The 20,341-nt window shown below is 43.4% G+C and overlaps 1 protein-coding gene across 1 annotated transcript; it reads right to left on the bottom strand.

The window, feature by feature from the left end:
- Positions 1-2,466: 2,466 nt before the first annotated feature.
- On the bottom strand, positions 2,467-19,420 carry ZNF367 (zinc finger protein 367). The gene is made up of 4 exons (XM_078677391.1): positions 18,421-19,420; positions 10,800-10,950; positions 6,526-6,645; positions 2,467-2,609 (listed from the first exon to the last, which is right to left on the bottom strand). The coding sequence occupies exons 1-4, from the start codon at positions 18,808-18,810 to the stop codon at positions 2,467-2,469; spliced, it is 804 nt and encodes a 267-aa protein (XP_078533517.1). The 5' UTR covers positions 18,811-19,420.
- Positions 19,421-20,341: the final 921 nt, after the last annotated feature.

The following is a 20,341-nucleotide window of genomic DNA, read 5'->3' as shown; positions in this document are numbered from 1 at the left end:
GTAACTAAAGAGTAACAATCCTAGTTGGACTTCATTGGTCTATTCCACATCATGGTGGCAATTTTGAGACCGTATGAATATGTTAGAGGGCGATAGCATCAGGCACCAATAACCTAGGCAGATATTTCAGAGGACTTAACGGAAGTCAACATCAGCACTTGAATGCATGTATGCTGCAATGCCCACACAAAAGAGAATGTAGGTGGTTCGGCAGCTATACTATAAATATCCTGGATTGCCACATGCCTGAAGAATGCTACAGATGTGGCCTAGCTTTTTTCAGAGTGGGTGCAAACTCGGCAGACATAAATAAATAGATAACTGAGGAGCGGATGCCATGACAGAATATAGCAAATCAATGAAGGACCTATTTACTAGTCTTGGTATCTATGGGAAGTCTTTATTGAGAACAAGAGTGCCCCCCCCCAAAAAAAAAAATCACTCTGCAAGGTACCATCCCCAGATCATGGGGTAGTCACAGAGATTGGACAATATTTGTGAGAAGTACTGCTGGTTCTATAACTGGTAGGTCATTTTAGTCTCGGGGAGCCACGCCCAATCCCAAAGAAACTTCACGCAAAGAGTGGATCCCAGCCAGGCGGGTGGGGTGCAAAAGAAATAGAAATCGAAGAGGGGGTGTCACGGGGCTCCATATTTGAGGGGAAACGTATAGACTGGCAGCAGTGTCCCTTTGAGAAAAGTTCCTTACTTCCTTGTGTAATCAACATGCACAGGCGGTGCCCTAGCATGAGTAATTGTTTGGAGGGGGAAGCCTTGCGCATAGTCCTGGAAGGCTGCTAAGAACTGCTTTCTGCCTTTGAAAATGTTGCCTCTGTTGAGGCGGTTATTCCTGTGGGGGAAGCTTTGCTGTCTTTGCAACAAAAGCAGTATGGTAACTTTGTTAAAATTGAACACATCCATAAAACTGAAGTCTGGAAAACCCCCTGCGTTTCTCAAGGCCCACCGTTTTTAGGAATTACACCTCCATATTCATTTAGTGTGGATTTCTTTATCATACATGTGTCAGACGTGTCAGACAAAGAAGAGACATACCAAAGTTATTTTCGGCTGGGCTACAGGAGTCAGGTTCATGAATCAAAGCCATTCGGGACATCTTGTATCGTGCCTTCCTTAACGGTGTCCTTTAAATAACCCCTGTTCTGTCAGAGTAAAGGGTAATGGTCTAAAGAGTTTGTCAAATCTCTGTATCTTCCAAAAAGAACTGTCGAGTTAGAAGCTTTCACTGCTGTTGCCAGTGTCGGACGATTGCTGACAAGTCCATTATTTTACTTTCCTTTTGCAGAGGAATTGAATATGTGAAAGCCAGGGCATTTTAGTGCTTTCCGCATGACGAAACTGCCAAAGAACGGAGACCTGGAATTTTCGTGCAACACAAAGATGATAGACAGAATGTTGAACATTATCAAACATTCACCTCCACGTACAGATCTGGGTTTACTCCATCGTCATTTTGCTCACCATGTCATTTCAGTTTGAACCCAGCCATATGCAAATCAGCCTTGACCCCGTTTCCCATGGGAACAGTCCAGCCTGAACTGCCAGGACAGGCCCTCTCGACGGGAAATCAAGCATCCTCGGACCAGTTTAAGGGGCGAGTGGTTGAAAAGTGTCAGCACTCCGTCCATCATCTTGTTGGGTTTGCTATATTCGCCGTTAAGTGGCCAGGGGTAGGCCAGATGTGTGTCCCTTGCTTGTTGTGTCACTGGATTCAAGCTAGTCTGGCTGATGAGGGGTGAAACACCAAAACTGGTCCCAGGATGCTTGTTTCCGGGCCAGGGAGATCTGCCGTAGCAGTTCAGGCTGGACTGTTCCCATGGGGAGCAGGGTTAAGACTGATTTGCATACGGCTATGTCTAAAAGAGCTGGCATGGTGGCTTAAGGAGTAGGATGAGGAAAGATTATTTTTCCCCCTCATTCAGCTGAAAAGAAGTTTCCCCTCTCACACTTTCTTTGACTGCCAACAGAGGGAGAATAAGTGCCACCCAGTTTTATGGCATGAAGCGAAGAGGTCATTATGGGCAACCTCTCTTGACAACAGAAAGTACCACCATTGGATTTAGAACACAGAAATGGAGCTGGACTTAGAACTGGAAACTGAGTCTCCAATCAAAGTGGTGGTATGGTTTTCGACAGTGCAAATATTAAAAACTGGGTCCTAGAAAGTACCAAAAAATGTAAATCTATGTTATTTAGAGATTTGAATGGAGAACTACAATAATTCATAAAGCAATCAGACTAGAGACTAAATGGGAAATAGTACTCCGAGTTTAGGGACTACAATCTCTCCTTGGTTGAAGACGGTCATGGGTTGACTGCTGTTTGGTACCACAGTGTTACACTGCATTTGCTCAGAAGGGGAGGAGTGGAAGTGGTCAGGTGATTTTTGAACATTTTTAGAGAACATACAATTCAACAGTCAACTTTAAATAAACACAAAGTATTAACTCACTTAGTAAGCCATTCAGCAACAGCCTTATTATCGGCTGACTGACTTTTGCTTAAGTCATCGGTGGGCTCTTCTCTCTTCAGTCTTGAGTAGGGATGCTTAGGACAATGACGATTTGCATGCGTAAAGCGACTGAAACAGCCTGAAAATAAAATAAACTGCAGCATAAGCATTGTAATCATACTAGTGTCCTAGCTAAAAAACACTTACAAACATGAATGAAAAGACAAGCAACAGAGTCCGAAGATATTACTAAAATGAAGAAATGTTACTTGCAATGATTTCAAGTGGATGAATCCCCCAAAGATTTGCATGTTACAAATGGTAAACTAGAGAATAACTGTTTAGCATTTTGTTATAGAATGCAATAGTCCATGATAGACATTATGTAACTAATAACTTGCTGTATTCATAAGAGAAAACCATATTCACAACTATGAAAGATGTTCTGAAGTTTGGGACCACAAGAAAACTTGCACAAAATAAATAGATGAAAAAAGTATAGTGGAATAATATTAAATGTCGATATACTGGAGAGGGACTGTAATAAGAAAATGCACAGTGGAATATTCCATACCCATAAAAATGAGAAAAAATTGCACAAAACAATGCTGGTCGCTTCCAGCCCGGATGTAGTCAAACATGGGCAGTAAAGCCATCCTCACAATCATTCGAAGGACCTCTATGTATTACTACTACCTTTTCAGTTGAAAAAGTATTTATATCTACTTCATGATCTAAAGCCTTGCCAACAGCACAAGGTTTGCCTATTACAAAATCTCGAAAACTGGCAATGCCATCCTTTCTAAAAAAGGATGTATTCTATTAAAAAAATGTACTCTCTCGTTCCTTAACTTAAGGAAATAACTCATCTGGGATTTTTGAGTACATGCGCTTACCGGAGCTCTTCACCTGCCGTGAGGGGAATGACATGGCTGGCTACTATACTGCCATGATGGAAACGGCCTACATCTCCAAGCAGCCTCTGGCCGGCGCGAGGAAGCAGAGTCATCCCTGCGCCTGCAGCTTCCTGAAAAGCACTGCTGCACTCCCGCAGTGCGGGCAGTGCAGGGCCAAGAGAGGGCCCGTCCTTGCCAGGAAGAGGCAGGCCGGGGCCACCCCCCTTTCGCCACTGGCCTTGGGCTCTTGCTCCGCTCCAGGAGTCGGCTAAACAGGTACTGTGAGCTCTCTTCTATGCAGTCCCTATTATTTGCAACTGCCTGCAGCAACAACATTTTAACTCTACCAATAAAACCTACATGGACTATGGTCGGAGCAGACGTGACTAAACTTTTTACATTGGACTTGACTCAATTGGATTATCCGGGTCCAGTCTTCTATTAATTAGGGTATTGTACTGCACATTGCACTTTAGTGACATTACTCTGTCCATACGCCATTGTTATTGCTGCTAAAAACATAAATGCACATTGCACTTTCTTCTGATAAAGCAAGTCTTTTTGATAGTTTTAATATTTGCCATTTTATGATTCGTGATTCAGTATTACACTGTATTTATTGCACATTACACCTTGACCTGTAAGCTGTAAAGTATTCTACCAGGGAATTGGTAACTTAATAGGGTATATATATACACGGTTAACATGAGTAAGCGTAAGCCTAGTATAGGCAAAGGTGTGGTAGGAACCAGAGACACCTTATCAAGGGCAAAATCAGCCCTCATTAATGGGCACGGGTTACTGCGTTATTGTAAACTTTGACAACCCTCATACTGCGGGCAGGATTTTATCAAGGGACACTTACCTCGCTTCTTTTTCTGGATTTGTCATTAGGGCTTTTGCACTGGACTTTTTTTTTATAAACTCGCCCCCCGCTAGGAATATGTTTCAGAATATCCTTATGGCAGCTCCTCGAGGTGGGTGGTCAAATAGACTAGTACCTAGGCAACAGCCTACACCCATGGTTCACTTATCGGTTTAAACCGTCGTTCAGCCTGGCGTCGGCCCCTCATTGGAACTAAATAACAGATTTTCTGCTTTAACTGGGTTGGATGAGTGCGATTGACTAAGGATCTCCACGCCCCCTGATAATGAGCCCGTTGTACTTACTCAGTCCCCAGTAGAGGTAGATGAGAGTATAGGTGAGATATCTAACAATTTCATATCCTGTAACATTGCAGGGCTGGCAAATAAGTTTCAAGACCCACTGTGGGTGCGATTTGTGAAGTAATTCTCTGCAATTAGCTTTCAAGAAACACGGTCGGCGGATTGCGGTCTATTTTTGGAAGGCTATAAGGCTTTTTTTGCTCCAGCTACTCCTTCAGTGAGTGGAAGACCCAAGGGTGGTCTAGATGTATATATATCCTTGGCGGTCGATTGTCAGATTCAGGTTGTGCCAACCACAGACCCAGGAATACTGGCACTGACAGCCAAAAAGGGGGACATTAGATGGGGTCTTATTAACTTCTACAATTCTGTGGCCTGTCCTCATGGTGTATGTAATATTACCACTCTGGGTGCATTTATCAGACAGTTTTTTGGTCCTATCCTACATAATCTCGTTTCTGGCGATTTTAACATACATCCTTGTGGAAATCCAATGCGATCCTGTATTTCTGAGTTGGGATGTCCCCGTATGAAGGGGTTTCATTTTGAACATCATGCCCAGGGGGCACTGCTGAATAATCTGATGAATGAATTGGACATGCTGGCCTTGATGTCCTTAACTGGCCCGCATACTATATTTTCTGTGCCAACTTTTAAAGGGCCTGGTAGGGGGTCGTTCATAGACTTTATTTTAATCTCTTCCCTACAATCTTTATTCCATGGTTTTAATATTATGGAGAGCGAATATAGTGACCATAACCGACTGTGTGCTCACATGCTGGACCCATTATCAGCACGAATTGGCGATGTATCAAGTAGGGGTTCACTTAGACCAACTGATGGCAAGTGACTACTTAAATGGTCTCAGATTTCCCCAGATAAATTTTACAGTGAAGTAATTGTATCTTGTGCCCCCGAGTTAGTACTATGCACTGCTGCAAGCTCTTCTCCTAATGACATTATTGGCGCATATGAATCACTAGCGTGTAAAGTCGGTAAAATCTTGAGTGTCCCGGCTGGTAGAACGGCTAGTCTCAGCCCCAGATGGTTTGACTCTCACTGCTCTAAGGCAGCAAAAAAGCTGAGGGAAGTTTTGTCAGATAAACCAATAAATTCAAACAGAGGTACATGTTTGCCGTAAAGAATTATAAGTCAGCCTTGGTCAGACGGAAGGGTGCCCAGAAGGAGGAGGCGTGGAGGGAGTGGATTGACTCAAGCACTCTTAGGAACAGCTCTAGGTTCTGGAGCGTTGTGAATCACCCCCTTCTTGGTAAGGAAGCGGGGGGCTTTAGATTCACATATCACGGAGGAGGAATGGGTGCTCCATTTTAAATCCATGTTTAAAAGCCCCACGAAGTATATTTGCCAAGAAGGTCGGGATAAAAATGTTCCTGTAATAATCTTTGAAAAGGGTGAGGTTATGGCTAGTATTGCAGGTCTATCCATTAATAAAGCATTGGGCCCAGATGGTTGTTACACTCTGAGGACATTGTTTTGTGCGCCCTTCCCATCTAGTTCACTGATGGCAGGATGAGTTAGTTCTGAAACTGGTCTCACTTATAAACTGTGTAGAGTGTACTCATATCCCAGTCCAATCAGACCATTGGGATGTTATCCCACTTATGCATCACACACACGGATTCGCTTTAGAACAGATTTGACTTGGTTAGCAATGGTTATTTTCAAAGTTAAGGACTGGAAAGTTAGTTCATATTCATGCCACATTTAATCCAACTCCTAAAGTATGCCTCAGCTACACAGCTACACTATCCATGGAGTGCTAAGTTTCGATTTGGAGTGACCTGTTTAATCGGGATATGCAGTAGTACCATAGACCATAACACAGTGTCCACCGTTAAAAATGCCCAGTAATCAATCCCTTAAAAAGCTCCATATCCAGGTCATAGTACAATTAATGAGCCTGTAATGAACATGGCTGCATTTACACACTAAACAGAGCTTAGCATTTCCCATGTGTTAAAAATAGCTCACCATTTTCAGAGCAGACAAAAGGTTTTTCCCCAGTGTGCAGACGCTGGTGTGTTTTGAGTTGCCCGCTCTGTACAAAGGCCTTCCCACAGTCTGGGTAGTCGCACAAGTAAGGTCTTTCTCCTAAGAAAAGAAAGAAAAATATTAGTAAACCTAAACCTCTGCAAGTTGTCTATTCAATCTTACACTGAATATGGTCAGAGGAGTACCTGCACTTAACAGTAGCACACTAAGGATTGAACTCGCAATTCTTTTCAGTGCAATTAAGTATGTTAACATGTTTCACAAAAATACGGTCAGGCCTAATAAAACATCCTTTATTGAAGTATTTAGATGTTCTACATGTCCTTCAAGATATGCCAATAACAAGTGTTTATGTATTTATCAGATTTTATTTCTTTTTTTTAAAAAGTGATTGTATATATATATATATATATACACACATCACAAAACTTTATTTGACATTTTTTCATATAACATCATTTCTTTTCTTACAAGTTCATTGTACTCATTTTAGGCAATTAGGACAGATATAAAAAAACAAACATACTTCATCATCATGATACTTTTTTCATTTTTTTTATACTATACAAAAAACTTGTACTGATACCCACACCTAGATCACATTCACCAGTCAATCATACATATACTTGCATACAAAACAGAGAACAACTCTGACTGTATCCACCCGATAAGCAGAAAGTGATTCTGTCGAGGTCCTGAGGAAGGTGGTACAAGCCCACCGAAACGCGCGTCGACCTGGCGTGTAATCCCACATAACACTGTGGTTGCTACTCAGAGTTGTTCTCTGTTAAACCTTATGTACAGGAGTAGTAGTTGGTTGATAAATGAATTGTATGCAAGTATATGTATGATTGACTGGTGAATGTGATCTAGGTGTGGGTATCAGGGTAGTTTTATAAAGCTTTTTGTATAGTATAAAAAAATGAAAAAAAGTATCACGATGATGAAGTATGTTTTTATATCTGTCCTAATTGCCTAAAATGAGTACAATGAACTTGTAAGAAAAGAAATGTTATATGAAAAAATTTCAAAAAAAGTTGCGATATATATATATATATATATATATATATATATATACACACTCACTTTTTAAAAAAAGAAATAAAATCTGATAAATACATAAACACTGGTTATTGGCATATCTCGAAGGACATGTAACATTTATGTGAACTAAGATACAATGTATAAAATATGAAAGACACAAGGGAAATTTGCTATTTTCTGTGTATTGATATTTTCCCCTCTTTTCCCTGGCTATAAGTAAATTGAGAGGGGGTCCTCATTTTCATACTATAGTATTTAGATGTGCAACATTGGTCCATTTCTGGCATCAGAACAGATCTCATCACCAAGATCAACTACTGAACTAGTGGATTTTAACAACACTAATGAAATGTGCTGAAATTATAGAAAATGTGAAGAACACAGCTAACTTTAGAAAATGTACGAGTAGGCATTCAAGATGCAGCATGGTGTGTTCTCGATATGGGTCTTACAGAGTGCAAACAAGTTGAAGTCTTTATATTGTACTAAGAAGTCTCACTTTTCAATACAGTTTCACTGTCTAACGTAAAAAAGAGCACAACATGTCAGCAGCTAGGTAGAAGCTACTCGCCGTCATTTGGACAGGATGACCAAGCAAAGACAATTTTCACCAGCCTAATTTCAAATGTGTGGTCTAACCATATTCAACATATACTACAGGCAGCAATTTTACACAGGTTTTAGTCTCTGAAAAATTGATAAGAATGTGAAGGATAGAATCAGGGAAAGGTGCAAACACAACAGGATTAAATAGCAGGGAGAGGGAGTATATAGTACACCAAAATATGAGGCGAAAAGAGAGCAAACCACAAGTTAAATAGATCTGAGCAGAAGCAAAGTGCCCCGGAGAGCCGATCAGAGAATGTGATGAGAAGGCGTACAAAGACTAAAAGGTAAACACAAACCGCACATAGAAAAAAGTGGACCAAAGAGACAATCAGAACAACAATGGAAAAGAACCCCAGCAAAGGGTTTAAGAGTGTAAGTTTGCCCACTATCGTAAAGGAAACTAAATTTCCTTTTGTGATTAATTAAAATTGCCCAAACATTGTGGTAGGGCTCCAGTCAACCAAAAGGAATGTGCTCTCTCACCATAAGTTTCTAGCACGGCGTATGCCTTTTGCCAAATGCCACACAGTCGCGACACTGAATATCAGGGCGGCATATTTAAGGGTCTCTGTGGCATTTGGATATTAAAACCATGGATAAACGCTGTAAAGATGGCTCTGGAAAAACTACCAATCGAGCGAGGCTGACTCAATGCGTGATACACACAATTCATATATTAGTACTGCTTCCCATCTTAATGTGCGGGGTGCCAAGATAGAGTATAATAGAACCTTAAGTTATCGCTGGAATTTCCATACCGGTGGTGTTATTTATCAGAACCTATTCAGTTATTATGATTGACAATGCACTTTTGCCAAGTTTACCTTCCCAGGCTTTGTAGTGTTTAGTATATAGTGAACTCTTCACGATGCTGTGCAACTAAAGAGGATAGCACCTCTGCCACTGTCACTTTAAAGGTACAGTCAACATTTAACAAAATGAATTAAATTATTAACATGAAATCATGTCACTCCTACAAAGGATACATTTTTGCTTTATGTGGCTGAGTTATGGCAAATAGGGAAATTCCGGCAATGCAGGAGATTACAGTCTGCATGGAGACCTAAGCTTTGAACGATTCTCAAGGATGCCTGAAAATGTCAAAATAGTTGCCCTTCTACTGCAGATCACATGGGGAATGGTAGACTTCGAGGCCTCCCATTCTGTGATTAAACACCACTTTCATTTCTTCACCCACTTATTAAGGTCATGATATGACTATATTCTTTTGTTTATCCGCTATTCTTACTAGGACATAACGCAAGGGGACCTTCGCTCTTGTGATGCACTGGCACTTATTTCATCGCCTGCTGACTTTATAGGAATGGGGATATGCTTAGATTTTGTGGATGAGAAGTTGAAAAGTGATGCTTTAAACTACAGCGCTCACACCAAGAAGGAATTTGTGCTTTGCTAGATCTTGCGGGAGAGATTTTCTGCAAGGGGACAGTGGCTGTTTCCTTCATTTCCCTCTTCTAGTGTTGTGGTAGACCGGTGGCTTGGAGGGTGGAGTGTACACTAGTAGGGCAGGTTTGAATAGCTGGAAACATCCTTATGAAGGCATTATATTAGAAAACGACCTTAGGTGTGACGAATGGCCTTAGGAAAGCACCAATGCACTTAAAAACACAGGCATAAACTGACCAAATAAACGACATTGGAGAGTGGGGGTGAATTAGAGGTTGTCAGATGAAAGGCATCCATGGTGGATGCCTAGTACACCAACTCCGCGGGTCCCCGCCCTATTTATCAGTGGACAAATGCTGGGTTTCCACCGATCTTCTCTACTTGTGACGAACCATCAGCAGCAGTCTGCCCACCGACCCAATTTAGGGCAGGCCAACAGTCCTTGAATTTTTCCGGCCACCGAACCTCCATGCGAAGCATAGTAGATCCGGGCAGAGGGAACAAACAATGGCCGATAATTCACAGGGAGACAGCATTAGTGAAACCTGGACCAGCTGTTTAAAGTGGCCAATCCACCTTTCACTTTGCAGACAACAATGCAGGCTGCCTTTACAAATGGGGGCAGAGATCCCCCTGCAGCTGAGTGCAGTGTCTGCACCAATCAAAGGGGACTCCTGGAGGTCCACAGGACCTACTTCCATCCTTTCATGGAGTACTGTAATGGGTGCATTGCCTGTGCACCAAAACATGTTGCACAAAATATAGTGCCACTCCACACCACCCACAGCTTCCTTGCCTCTGCGTCTAGAATAGTAAATGGGTACAAAGGTGCCGCGTTTTATGCTTTTTTTGGGGCCACGCCACAATGCAAATGAAAGATTGGCCCCTTAGGGTCGCACTGGCATGATGTGTGCTGCAGCAACTGTGTAACAGAAGGAGCTACACAGGCGTCTGCAGCCCCTGCAGTAATACCATACTAAAGTGTCACAGGGACTCGGAAATTGGGCACACATGCCCTGTGCACCCCCTGGGCACTTTGCGTAATACAGCTGCAGATTTCAACACGGTTCAAGTATAGAAAATGTTGACACTGTTGCGCAGCATTTGAACAATTAATGGTCAATTGGAACTGCATGCATGAGTTTACTTTTGGCATTATTGCTAGACTTCTGGTCATAGCACGCCCCACTTACCCGTGTGTGTTCTTTTATGAGCTTGTAGCGACTTCTCGCGAGGAAACACCCGGTTGCAGATGTTGCAACGGATCCTGCTGGAAGAATTCTCCCCCTCGTTTATCAATTCTCGAACTGTATCTGCTCTTGGTCTCCCCCGGCGAGTACCATCCTGCTTAACAAAAGGAGAGCAATTAAAAATTGGGTCCTTTTTCCAACACATACTACTAATTTACACTATGTTCTTCCTTGTTGAACTCCAGTCATTTCATCTCTAAATGCAAATAGAGGATGGTATGCGATAAAAACACAAAGATAAGGGGAAACGGCTGGTCCTAATAGAAAATTCCTGCTATGCTTTTGACCATAGCGGATCAATCACATTCAAAAGGCAAGGAAATATTCTGGACACTGAATAGTTATTGGGTGTGTGATGTGATTTTTAACATTTCCTTTGCAATGCATGGGACAGGAAGCAAAAGGGTATGGAGACTGCGATCCTCAACGTGCTTTTACATAGGTAACAATTTGCAAAAGTATCTTGACGCGCCAAACCAACAATCGGTGCGTCATTGACAAGAGTGTCAGGATTGCAATAATTGGATTAAACCGATTTTGCCAGATATCAGCTAATCCAATTAATCGTCATCCAGAGTATATATTACACCAGTAAATCTACACTACGTGATTCCAACTAAGTACCCATGTGGATGTTACTTTCTGGGAAATTCACGCACATGATTTAAACTTTCCCAGGAGTCCTGACACAGCGGAAATGGTTAACTTGTTGTCCTCCTTTATTAAGCTTCCCTTGCCTACTGCCTCCTCATTTTCAGGTACCCCTGCACTCAATAGGAAATGCAAATCCCAAAGTACAAATGATCTGGCTCCTTGATAGTCAAGCATTTGCTGGCAATGCACTGACTTTGTATTAGTTTACCAACATATTCTCAGTGGCTGGACATACAGACACAAAAGCCTACGCCCTGGATTGAATAACAGACTCCAGTCCTGTCATATTGATGACTGTTTGAAGCCAATATGTAGACTACGAAAATTCAACATACGTATGCCAATGCAAATCCTCCCTCTTTGGTGCCTACTGGGGATGAATCATCGAGTGCCAAGGAGGGCGTATAGGCATTTCATTATAAATGCTTATATTGCATGTATCTATTGCACGTTGCTGTGTACTCTGGAAGCTTACCTCTGTGTCTATGTGAGAGTTGATTCTTGAATTGACACAGGGCCGCTGCTTCTCTTTGTTCATGTTTGTTGAAATGTCAGTTACTACGGGGGGAAAGCGATTGATCTTTAATTTGAAATTAACTTTAGGAGATCCATTGTGTAACTAGTGTTAGTCTTTACCAGACCTATAGCATTGTGTGCAGTGTTCTACCTACAATGGAGATTCTTTGCACTACACTGCTCTGCAAGCATTCTCTCAACTAAAGCAGCAAAACATAACATTTTCCGCTAGCAGGGGTAGACACTTAAAATCAAAGAAGTAAAATGGCTGATTAACTTAATTGTAATTCTCCAACAGTATCAAATTCAGTTGGATACACACAGACATCCCACTTTCTAGGTTTCCAGGTCCCTTTTTTAACAAATGACCCGAACATCACATATTCTGTATTTTAATGCTTTGGCCATGACTGCACTGGGACTTGTATATCAGTGGAGCTATATGTGCTGCAATGATCAATAGACAGAAGCAGATAAAAGTGATTAGAGATATAAGGAGAGCGAAGAGAATGAACAATTGCACCATCATGCTAAAACTGTGTATATATGCTGGCATTTACGTACAGAGAATAGCGTACCCCTAGTATGTCTTCCCTAACCTAGTTGTCTAGGGGGTGTGTGTGCACTGTGCCAATAATCCGCTATAGAATGATCGAACTCCTCTTTACCTGAAGGCAAAGTATGTAGGTCCCCGTCTTGGTCACATGTTGGACATCCCTCTCCATAAAGGGATCAACAGGAACCACCTAAGCTGAAACACCTAGCCAGTGGCCCTCCCTCAGGGGTGTGTATTAAAAAAAATATCTACTTGTCCGTGGGGAAGTTGCTTCATAAATCTACTTGTCTGGTAACAAAATCCACTTGTCCCTTTGGTGCCATGTAGTGCGGCAACAAATTATATATATATATATCCTGTTATTATGCCAGGGCTCATACCACAGTAGCGTTTGAATACTAGCAATCCCCTTATGTTGCCACGTTTCCGCATATCTACATACTGGGGCTGAAGGTAGTGGTAAGCAAATAGTTCCAGGGTTGGAATGTCCTTGTGAATCTGTGCAAACCTACTAACTTGCATGTTTTAAGGGTTTTCAACAACTCATCACTAATTTTTCCCCATACTGAGAAATGTTGGAAATTTACTCCTGACAATGGCAGACGTTAGCCTTCATTCAGAATTGGGGAAAAGAGTGGTTGGAGGTAAAGTAAACTTGCAAACACTCAGATTTTCACACGAGCAAATTTACACATGCATATTTGCTCATGCTAAAATGCAGGTCACTAATATTTTCTAGGAGTACTATTTCTTGCCTTACTTTTGTAAATTCTTGTGAATGTGATAGCTATAAAAAATGCCAACTATTTAGGATGTTAAAACAGGCCAATTAAAAAAAGTTCCCACCAAACGGAATAGCTAATTGTTTGTGTTTCTGTTTCCAGCTACCGCAGAAGATGATCCCAAAGGCACACCTCGGAGTAGGTTTATCAAGCGTGTTCCCATCCAGCCCCCACAGCAGCCTCTGAGGGAATGACCATAGCCAGTGGAGGTCTGCAGGACCAGAGGCAAGATCCGATTCAGCAGAAGCATCCCAGCAAGGCTCGTATAATGCGTTCAGAAGCAATGGCCTACACAGTGGACAGCAATACAAATGGGTCTTTAAGAGGTCCATTACTAAATGTATGTCCGAAGGCTCAACCAATTGCGCTCCAAGGAACAAGTCCAAGGCACACTCGAAATACCAGCTGCACGCAGTGAAGCCAAAAAGGAATAAAGGACAGGAACCAATGCTCATTCGGTTCTTGCGGCAAAGATGTCCAGGAGCAGTGTACCATGTGCTCACGGCACAGGAGCACGTACGGTAGTGCCAGCTCCAGTCGATCTTGAAATGGGACAGCCATTGCAGAGCATAAAAATTAAAATCACAGTCCCAATAATCAGAAACAGGACTAATGCTAGACATATAAAGACGCTTCAAAGTACAGAATTAATAAATGATGGAATAACTTCGGAGAAAATAACCCTGCACTGCCACACAAGCAAATGTGTTTCAAAAATTCACTGTGTGAAAGAGAAGGCAAATTAAGAAACTTCTGCATATTAAAACAGCCACGTTTCTGACCAGGCTGGAGCCATGCGACACCATTGGTAGCTATACTTTGATGAAACCGTATTTTCAAGCTACCCTCCCCAAAATAAACCTGCAATAGAAAGATACATAAATAAATGCTGAGTAATATGTAATATTGCGCTATATTGCCATTTCGGAGTTATGGTAACATTTACAAGCCACTTTGCTTTCGGCCTTTTAGTTTAGGATACCACCGAGAGTGTTGTGACAAGAACGGTTCATATTACAGGGTTACCCATTATGTATGCAGATGCAAAGAATGTAAAATGTCATTTATTGCCATTGGCGAGTGTCGGGAGGAGGTTGTAATTCACAGTAGGTGAAGCAGGCCTCAAAAAAATAACTTACTTTGGCAAGTCAATTTATTTCAGAGCAAGTCAGTGTTCCTGGCTACTGGCCTCACCTAGTGAGGAACCCAATGAACATATTGCTGTGTTACATATAAATTTGGCTTAGCCAAAAACAAAAGCTTTAAAGAGGTGCATTGTTTTGACAAGAGTGTCTCCAATCTTTCGGACAGACTCTCCAATTGACACACCTGGAGGCCGACTGTGTGATGCATATTGTTGAATTCAAGTAAATGGAAAGTCTGTTACCACAGGTAAGATTAGTAAAAGCTCTTCATTGTACATATTTGTGCTGCAGTTTGTCATTTTTAAATGTATCTCCATATTTCCGAATTATGCTTCTACGCACCACCACCCCCATACTGCTGCCTTTTGAACTTCCTGCTGACATTTAATCAGGCAGGGTAGTATAACATTGGCTGTGCTTGGCTCTCACTGCCATAAGTGAAGAAGCTACCTTTGTGTTTATTAAAATTCTGTCTCTCTCTCTCTGTATTTGCTGGCTTCACTGTGAGTGAAAGCATTCTGCGCTTTCACATGGAGCATATGTGCCCACAAAGTAGTTTTGTTCAGTGCCAGTAACTACTGTGGCTGTGTGTGCTTTTTGAGACCAAAAACAAACTAAGAAGCAAGTTAGGTATCATGTGCACTCAATGTGACCTTGATGTTTATACATGGAGAAACAATATATTCTAGTAAATAAAACAAGTGTTTTGCACTACGCACATTTTAAACTCCAATGCTTCAAGCCGCTCTCATATGTTATAATGAAGAAAAAGGAAGCTCAGTGAAATAAAATATCTGCCTAAGATCACAATATTTGGTTATGTGGTGAAGCTGGGCTTGATCTCAGGTTTTGTGGTATCACATTTTGGAATTAAGTCACTCGGTGAGTACCTACTTCTCTTTCCTCATTTACACCAAATGTTAATTATGTCTCTAATTCTTGGTCATGACGTTAGGGCGTGGTTAGCGAGCAAAAGTCATGTGAAAGCATGGTTTGTTTTATGCTGGAGGATGTAAAAGGACTGAACCATGGACAGGAATTTGGCTTTAGACTGGCTCAAGATTTCAGGTGCAAGGTACGCCTTTCTGGGGACTCCCATAGCCTCGGATGAAAAGACAACAGATCTTTCTCTGCTACCCTTTCTTATGAGGTTGCAGATCGCAGTTCCTTCCTGGTACTACTCAAAATCTGAAAAGACATTTCTCTCATCAAGAATGCTCATTTTCAACCTGTCTGGACCTTAACTTCAACAAGCCACAGGTGCTGATCATCTGAAACAAGACCTCTCCATGGGACTTCCCCTGGTGGCTAGAGCTGGGGTAAACACCAACCAACCAGGCAAGAAATCTAGGGGTTGACCTAGATGGCAAACTTCATCACAGCTCAAGTCAACGCAGTGAGCACCGCCTGCTTCCACATCCTACATGAGATCTTCCAATGGCTACCACAGAACATCATACAGACACAGCCATACAGACAGCCACCCAGACACTCATAATAAGCAGGCTCGACTATGGCAATGCACTCTCCACCTGGATTTTCAAGCAACTGCTTACAAATACTCCAAACCATCCGGAATGCCGCCGCTAGACCTCCCCTGCCACACCTAAAGGAGCTCCACTGGATCTCCATCCACAAACACAGCCAACTTAAACTTCGTACTCACACACGCTAAGCCTTGCATAGCAATGGATCAACATACCATAATAACCTCATATGCTCACCATTCAACTAGACAGCCATGATCTACTTCACTTTCGCACACCTGCAAGCACAAAAACTGAGCAGGTCGCTTACTCTCCTACATCGCACTTGAAACATAGAACACCCTCCCTAAACATATCAGAGCCTCCTCCTCACTTCATGAATTCCACAAGAAGCTAAAGAACCGTTTTTTTTAATAACTCCATGGGGCCTCGTCTGCTCTAGCGCCTGAATACCCTCATGGGTACTGAGCTGTGTTCTACAAATTAAGATCATTTATCAAATCTTTTATTCACTCTTACCAAATCTAGTACTTCAGAAACATCTGTGTGCGAATGACTAGTTAAGCAACCTCTGTGTGCTTTGTCTGCGCAGTTCCTTGCTCTCCTTTTCGTTCTCCTTGAGCAGGTCTCATTTTCTGTTATAATCGTGCCAATTTATAAACTTTTACCTCACCTCAATGTCATTTGTCACCTTGTATGTACAGTTTCAATGGCTGTATCGTATTGAGCTTCCTAAAACACTGTTCCACCTTTTGCTGTTGCATATTTCGGCCTACCTTTCTTCAGCCTACCTTTCTTCATGCTACTATTCCCCCAATCGATTATTTTAGTCCCGGATAGATTTCTCTGCATCCTTTTTTCCCCCCCAACATCACGTTATATTGTTAAGAATGTTAAAGTAAATGGATGGTCATACATTATTAGGCATCTTAAATGACGGACTAATTCACCTTTTCGTAACGTGTTAGCTTGTCAACAACCACATCTCATACTTGCCAAGCATGCTCAGTGCCTTTTAACGATTCACACTCAGCTAGCCAATGCCTATTAGGATTTGTCTCCACTCAATTTTATTTTCCTCCACATTTTGGTTTAGCTCGGACTGTATAATATTGATATCGTACTAAGAAACTAGAACCAGTTTACTCTTTTCCTGAACTAGTAGTAGTAATATTTGTTGTGTAGATTTAAATTTCATTATATAATTCTAAGAATCGCTTAAAATCTATATACAGCTTTCCTTCTACAAATTACAAAAATAAGAAAAAAGCAAACAAGCATATAAATGCTAAAATGTAACCATGAGCCTTGCCCGAAGTCCTGATTGACAACATTTTATAAACAGAGGTGACCTAATTTGTCGACCCTACGATTACCTGCTTGCGACCGTCCGCAGTTTTAATTTAATCATACCCAGGAACTTTGGCAAATGCCGCTGTTTATTAGCAGGATAGAGCGCGCCAATGTAGCTTATTTTAATGTACACAGCGAATGTTCGCTTTAAGTTGGCAGGGTATGCCCAGACGTGAGTCCCTTGCTCACTTTGCCACTGGATTCAAGCTAGCCTGGCTGATGACGGCTGAATAGCCAGAAACCGGTCCCAGGATGCTTGTTTCCGGTCCAGGGAAGACATGGCTTGACTGTTCCCACGAGGCACAGGGTCAGACTGATTTGCATATAGCCATATCTGAACTGGGGTGGTGGAGTGAGCTAAATAATGATAATGGATTAAACCCTGATCAGTTGACTGGGGGTGTGTGTTTGATTTGCTCAAGTGCTCCGTCCATCATCCCCCATTGGTATCGCGTTGTTTCTTAAATAGTGGGTCGCAAATATGTGCTGTGCACATCACGCAAACCAAGGAGTACGCTCAAAACTTTTCTAGGGATTGAGCCTTATTGCGATCTACAAGATGGTTGAAAATGTACGATAGGCTTGAAGCCCTCAAACTGATTCTGCAGAATATAAAGAACACGTAGTTTTATAAAAAGCTTGCTTTTTTGCAGCAGCCAAGTTTTCTGGGCGGGGAGAAAACACCGTACAACTAAAATACATATTAACTATTTACATTCCTGAGCAGATCTAAAACAACTTGCTTCTCACAGCTTACAACCCACCCTCCTGGTGGGAGCAGAAGGGCGCACAGTTGTGACGCCTCCTAAACAAACGCACGCTCTTGCATCTTCTACTCACTCGGTTCCGGAACCTGCTGGAAAAGTGTCCCTAGCAACCATACAACACGCGCAGATGCCATGGAGTGATTTGGCGCGCGGAGGTGACATCATAAACACCCAGCTAATACCGCCCCCAAAACGTATTTAAATCCTTTCACTACCGCGAAAAGGGCGCCTGTGTGGTAAAAAGAAGGGAAAAAAATGTAAGCAAAACAGAATAACCATTGAACTCCTGGAGCGTCAACCTTACCTTGTAGCTGGCGCTGTCTGGGCTGCTGGCAGATTCACCATCAGCGCAGCCTCCTTCTCCCCGCGGTGCTCGGCTGTACGACTCCGGGGAGCAGCAGGGGCTGGCAGTGGCAGTCGGCGTAGGTCCGCTCGCGCTACCGCCAGGGTCTCGCGCCACCACTCCCGGGGGGCCCGGGCTGAGAGTCACGTTGTGCGCGTTCTCCCCCCAGCGCCACGGGTACACCATGAAGTCGCTGAAGCCTGGGCTGGTCGGGGCTTCGGCCGGCCGCTTGGGCTTGATGGGCGTGGTGGCGGCTGCGCTCCGGATGACAGACACCAAGACCCGCTTAGGGGAATCGTGGCAGAATACGACCGGTTGCTGGAGAGGAGCGGGCGGCAGCTCGGCCATCATTCTCCGGTGTAGGCACGCAGGACCCCGTGTGTTGCTGGTAAATCCGCCGTTAAGTGCGAAGTCAAAATGATTGTCCCGCGCCGGTTCCTGTCACCTGCGGCTCTTCGGGCGACCGAATCCCCCAGTTTTCCGATGTGGCCGTGAAGCGCTTCCCTTGTGCTTGGTTGGCCCTTAGGTGCCCTGCCGCGCGCTGGCGGGTGGCTGCGGGCGAGCCAGGCGGTGATAGGCGGCTCTGACAGGTCAAGCGGGCTGGCAAGCACCGAGCTCCCTTCGCCTCTTCCGTTTTCCCGCGCTACGTTTCGCGCCCGGCAAGAACGAATCACCTTTGGCGCTAACTCGCGGGCTGGGCCTGTCAAGTGACTGACAACAGCTGTAAGCCAATGCGCGCGAGTATGGATGGTGTGGGCGTGTCGAGAAGCGTGTTGTCTTGCGGCGCGTGTGTGTGAGGAGGCCGGGTTGTGCGCCCTGGGTCTGAAGGGGGCTGGCCGCTGCCGGTGTTCAAAGTAGGCAGGTCGAGATGGGTTATGCGTGTATAGTGGAGCGGGGGGGGGCGGCAGACACAAGAGAGGTGGTCGCGTGCTAGTGACCACCGACGGGGCGTGAGAAGTAGTGGAGTCTCTGAGAAGGGCAGTTAATCTCAAGAATAGGTTTCCCGCGCGCCCTGTCATAAACGTCTTTTTTCGTCTTCCGGTAACACGTGACTTACCCTTTAAAGGGATCGTACACCAAGAATTGTAAAAGCATGTGATATTACAGGATAAAGAGCAGCTTGGTTTAGTAAGAGCAAACTAGCAGGTATGAAAAGCATGACGCCTTTTAGGACTTAAAAGATAGGCAGATTTTGGTCTGCCAGTCACCTTCATTTGAATATTGTCACGCTTTTTATTCCTGTTACCCCTTAAAGCGCTCAATGCGCCTTTCACCCGACATGTAAAGTTTCAGTGTCAGAAATGTTAGATCACTGGTGCTCCTCAGGGGCAGCATGTAATTCATGTTGGAGGTGGGCCAACATCATCACAGTGGCTGCTCCTCCTGTGCAACAGTAAAATAAGGGGAAAATAGAATGATAATAATGCGATTATCATTTTATTCTTAAGCAATCAGGGTTTTGTAGCGCGCACTACTCACCCGCGAGGGTTCAGGCGTTGTTCTTCCCTCCTGCGGGTTCACCGACTGAACCACGGCCAAGTTATAAGTGCAACTGCAATTGTGGATGACACATGGTCGGGTGTGCTTGCCAAAAGGACCCAGGTGCGGGTGGTGCTAGCAAAGAGTCTCTGTACAATTGGTCTGCCAGGAGTGTCTTCGTGGTCTCTTGATGGTTTCCTAGTGTAAGACTCCACCCTAGTAGTTAGTTGCTTCTATTGTGGTTAGGGCTATGCACATGGCAGGATGGTGTTGTTGCCATTAAACGACCTGTATGACAGGTGGCGAGGAGCAACCGCTGGTGGTAGTGTGCAAATCGGTGTTGTCCTAAAATGGACTTTTGTGCTCCCTGGCTGGACCGGTCTCTCTCTTTTAGAGAGCCTAT

The sequence above is a fragment of the Lissotriton helveticus genome, chromosome 2_1 (assembly GCF_964261635.1).
Source record: "Lissotriton helveticus chromosome 2_1, aLisHel1.1, whole genome shotgun sequence".
Lineage (NCBI taxonomy): Eukaryota > Metazoa > Chordata > Amphibia > Caudata > Salamandridae > Lissotriton > Lissotriton helveticus.
The sequence above is the reverse complement of the archived record's forward strand: the minus strand, read 5'-3'. Positions and strand labels throughout refer to the sequence as shown.

Bases quoted from the DNA above. Each gene is read 5' to 3' on its own strand.
- ZNF367 (XM_078677391.1), bottom strand. From the start codon at position 18,810: ATGATGGCCGAGCTGCCGCCCGCTCCTCTCCAGCAACCGGTCGTATTC. The intron at 6,646-10,799 runs GTAAGTGGGGCG...TTCTTTTCTTAG, and splicing joins TCATAAAAGAACACACACGG to GAGAAAGACCTTACTTGTGC. The intron at 2,610-6,525 runs GTGAGCTATTTT...TTTTATTTTCAG, and splicing joins TTTTGTCTGCTCTGAAAATG to GCTGTTTCAGTCGCTTTACG.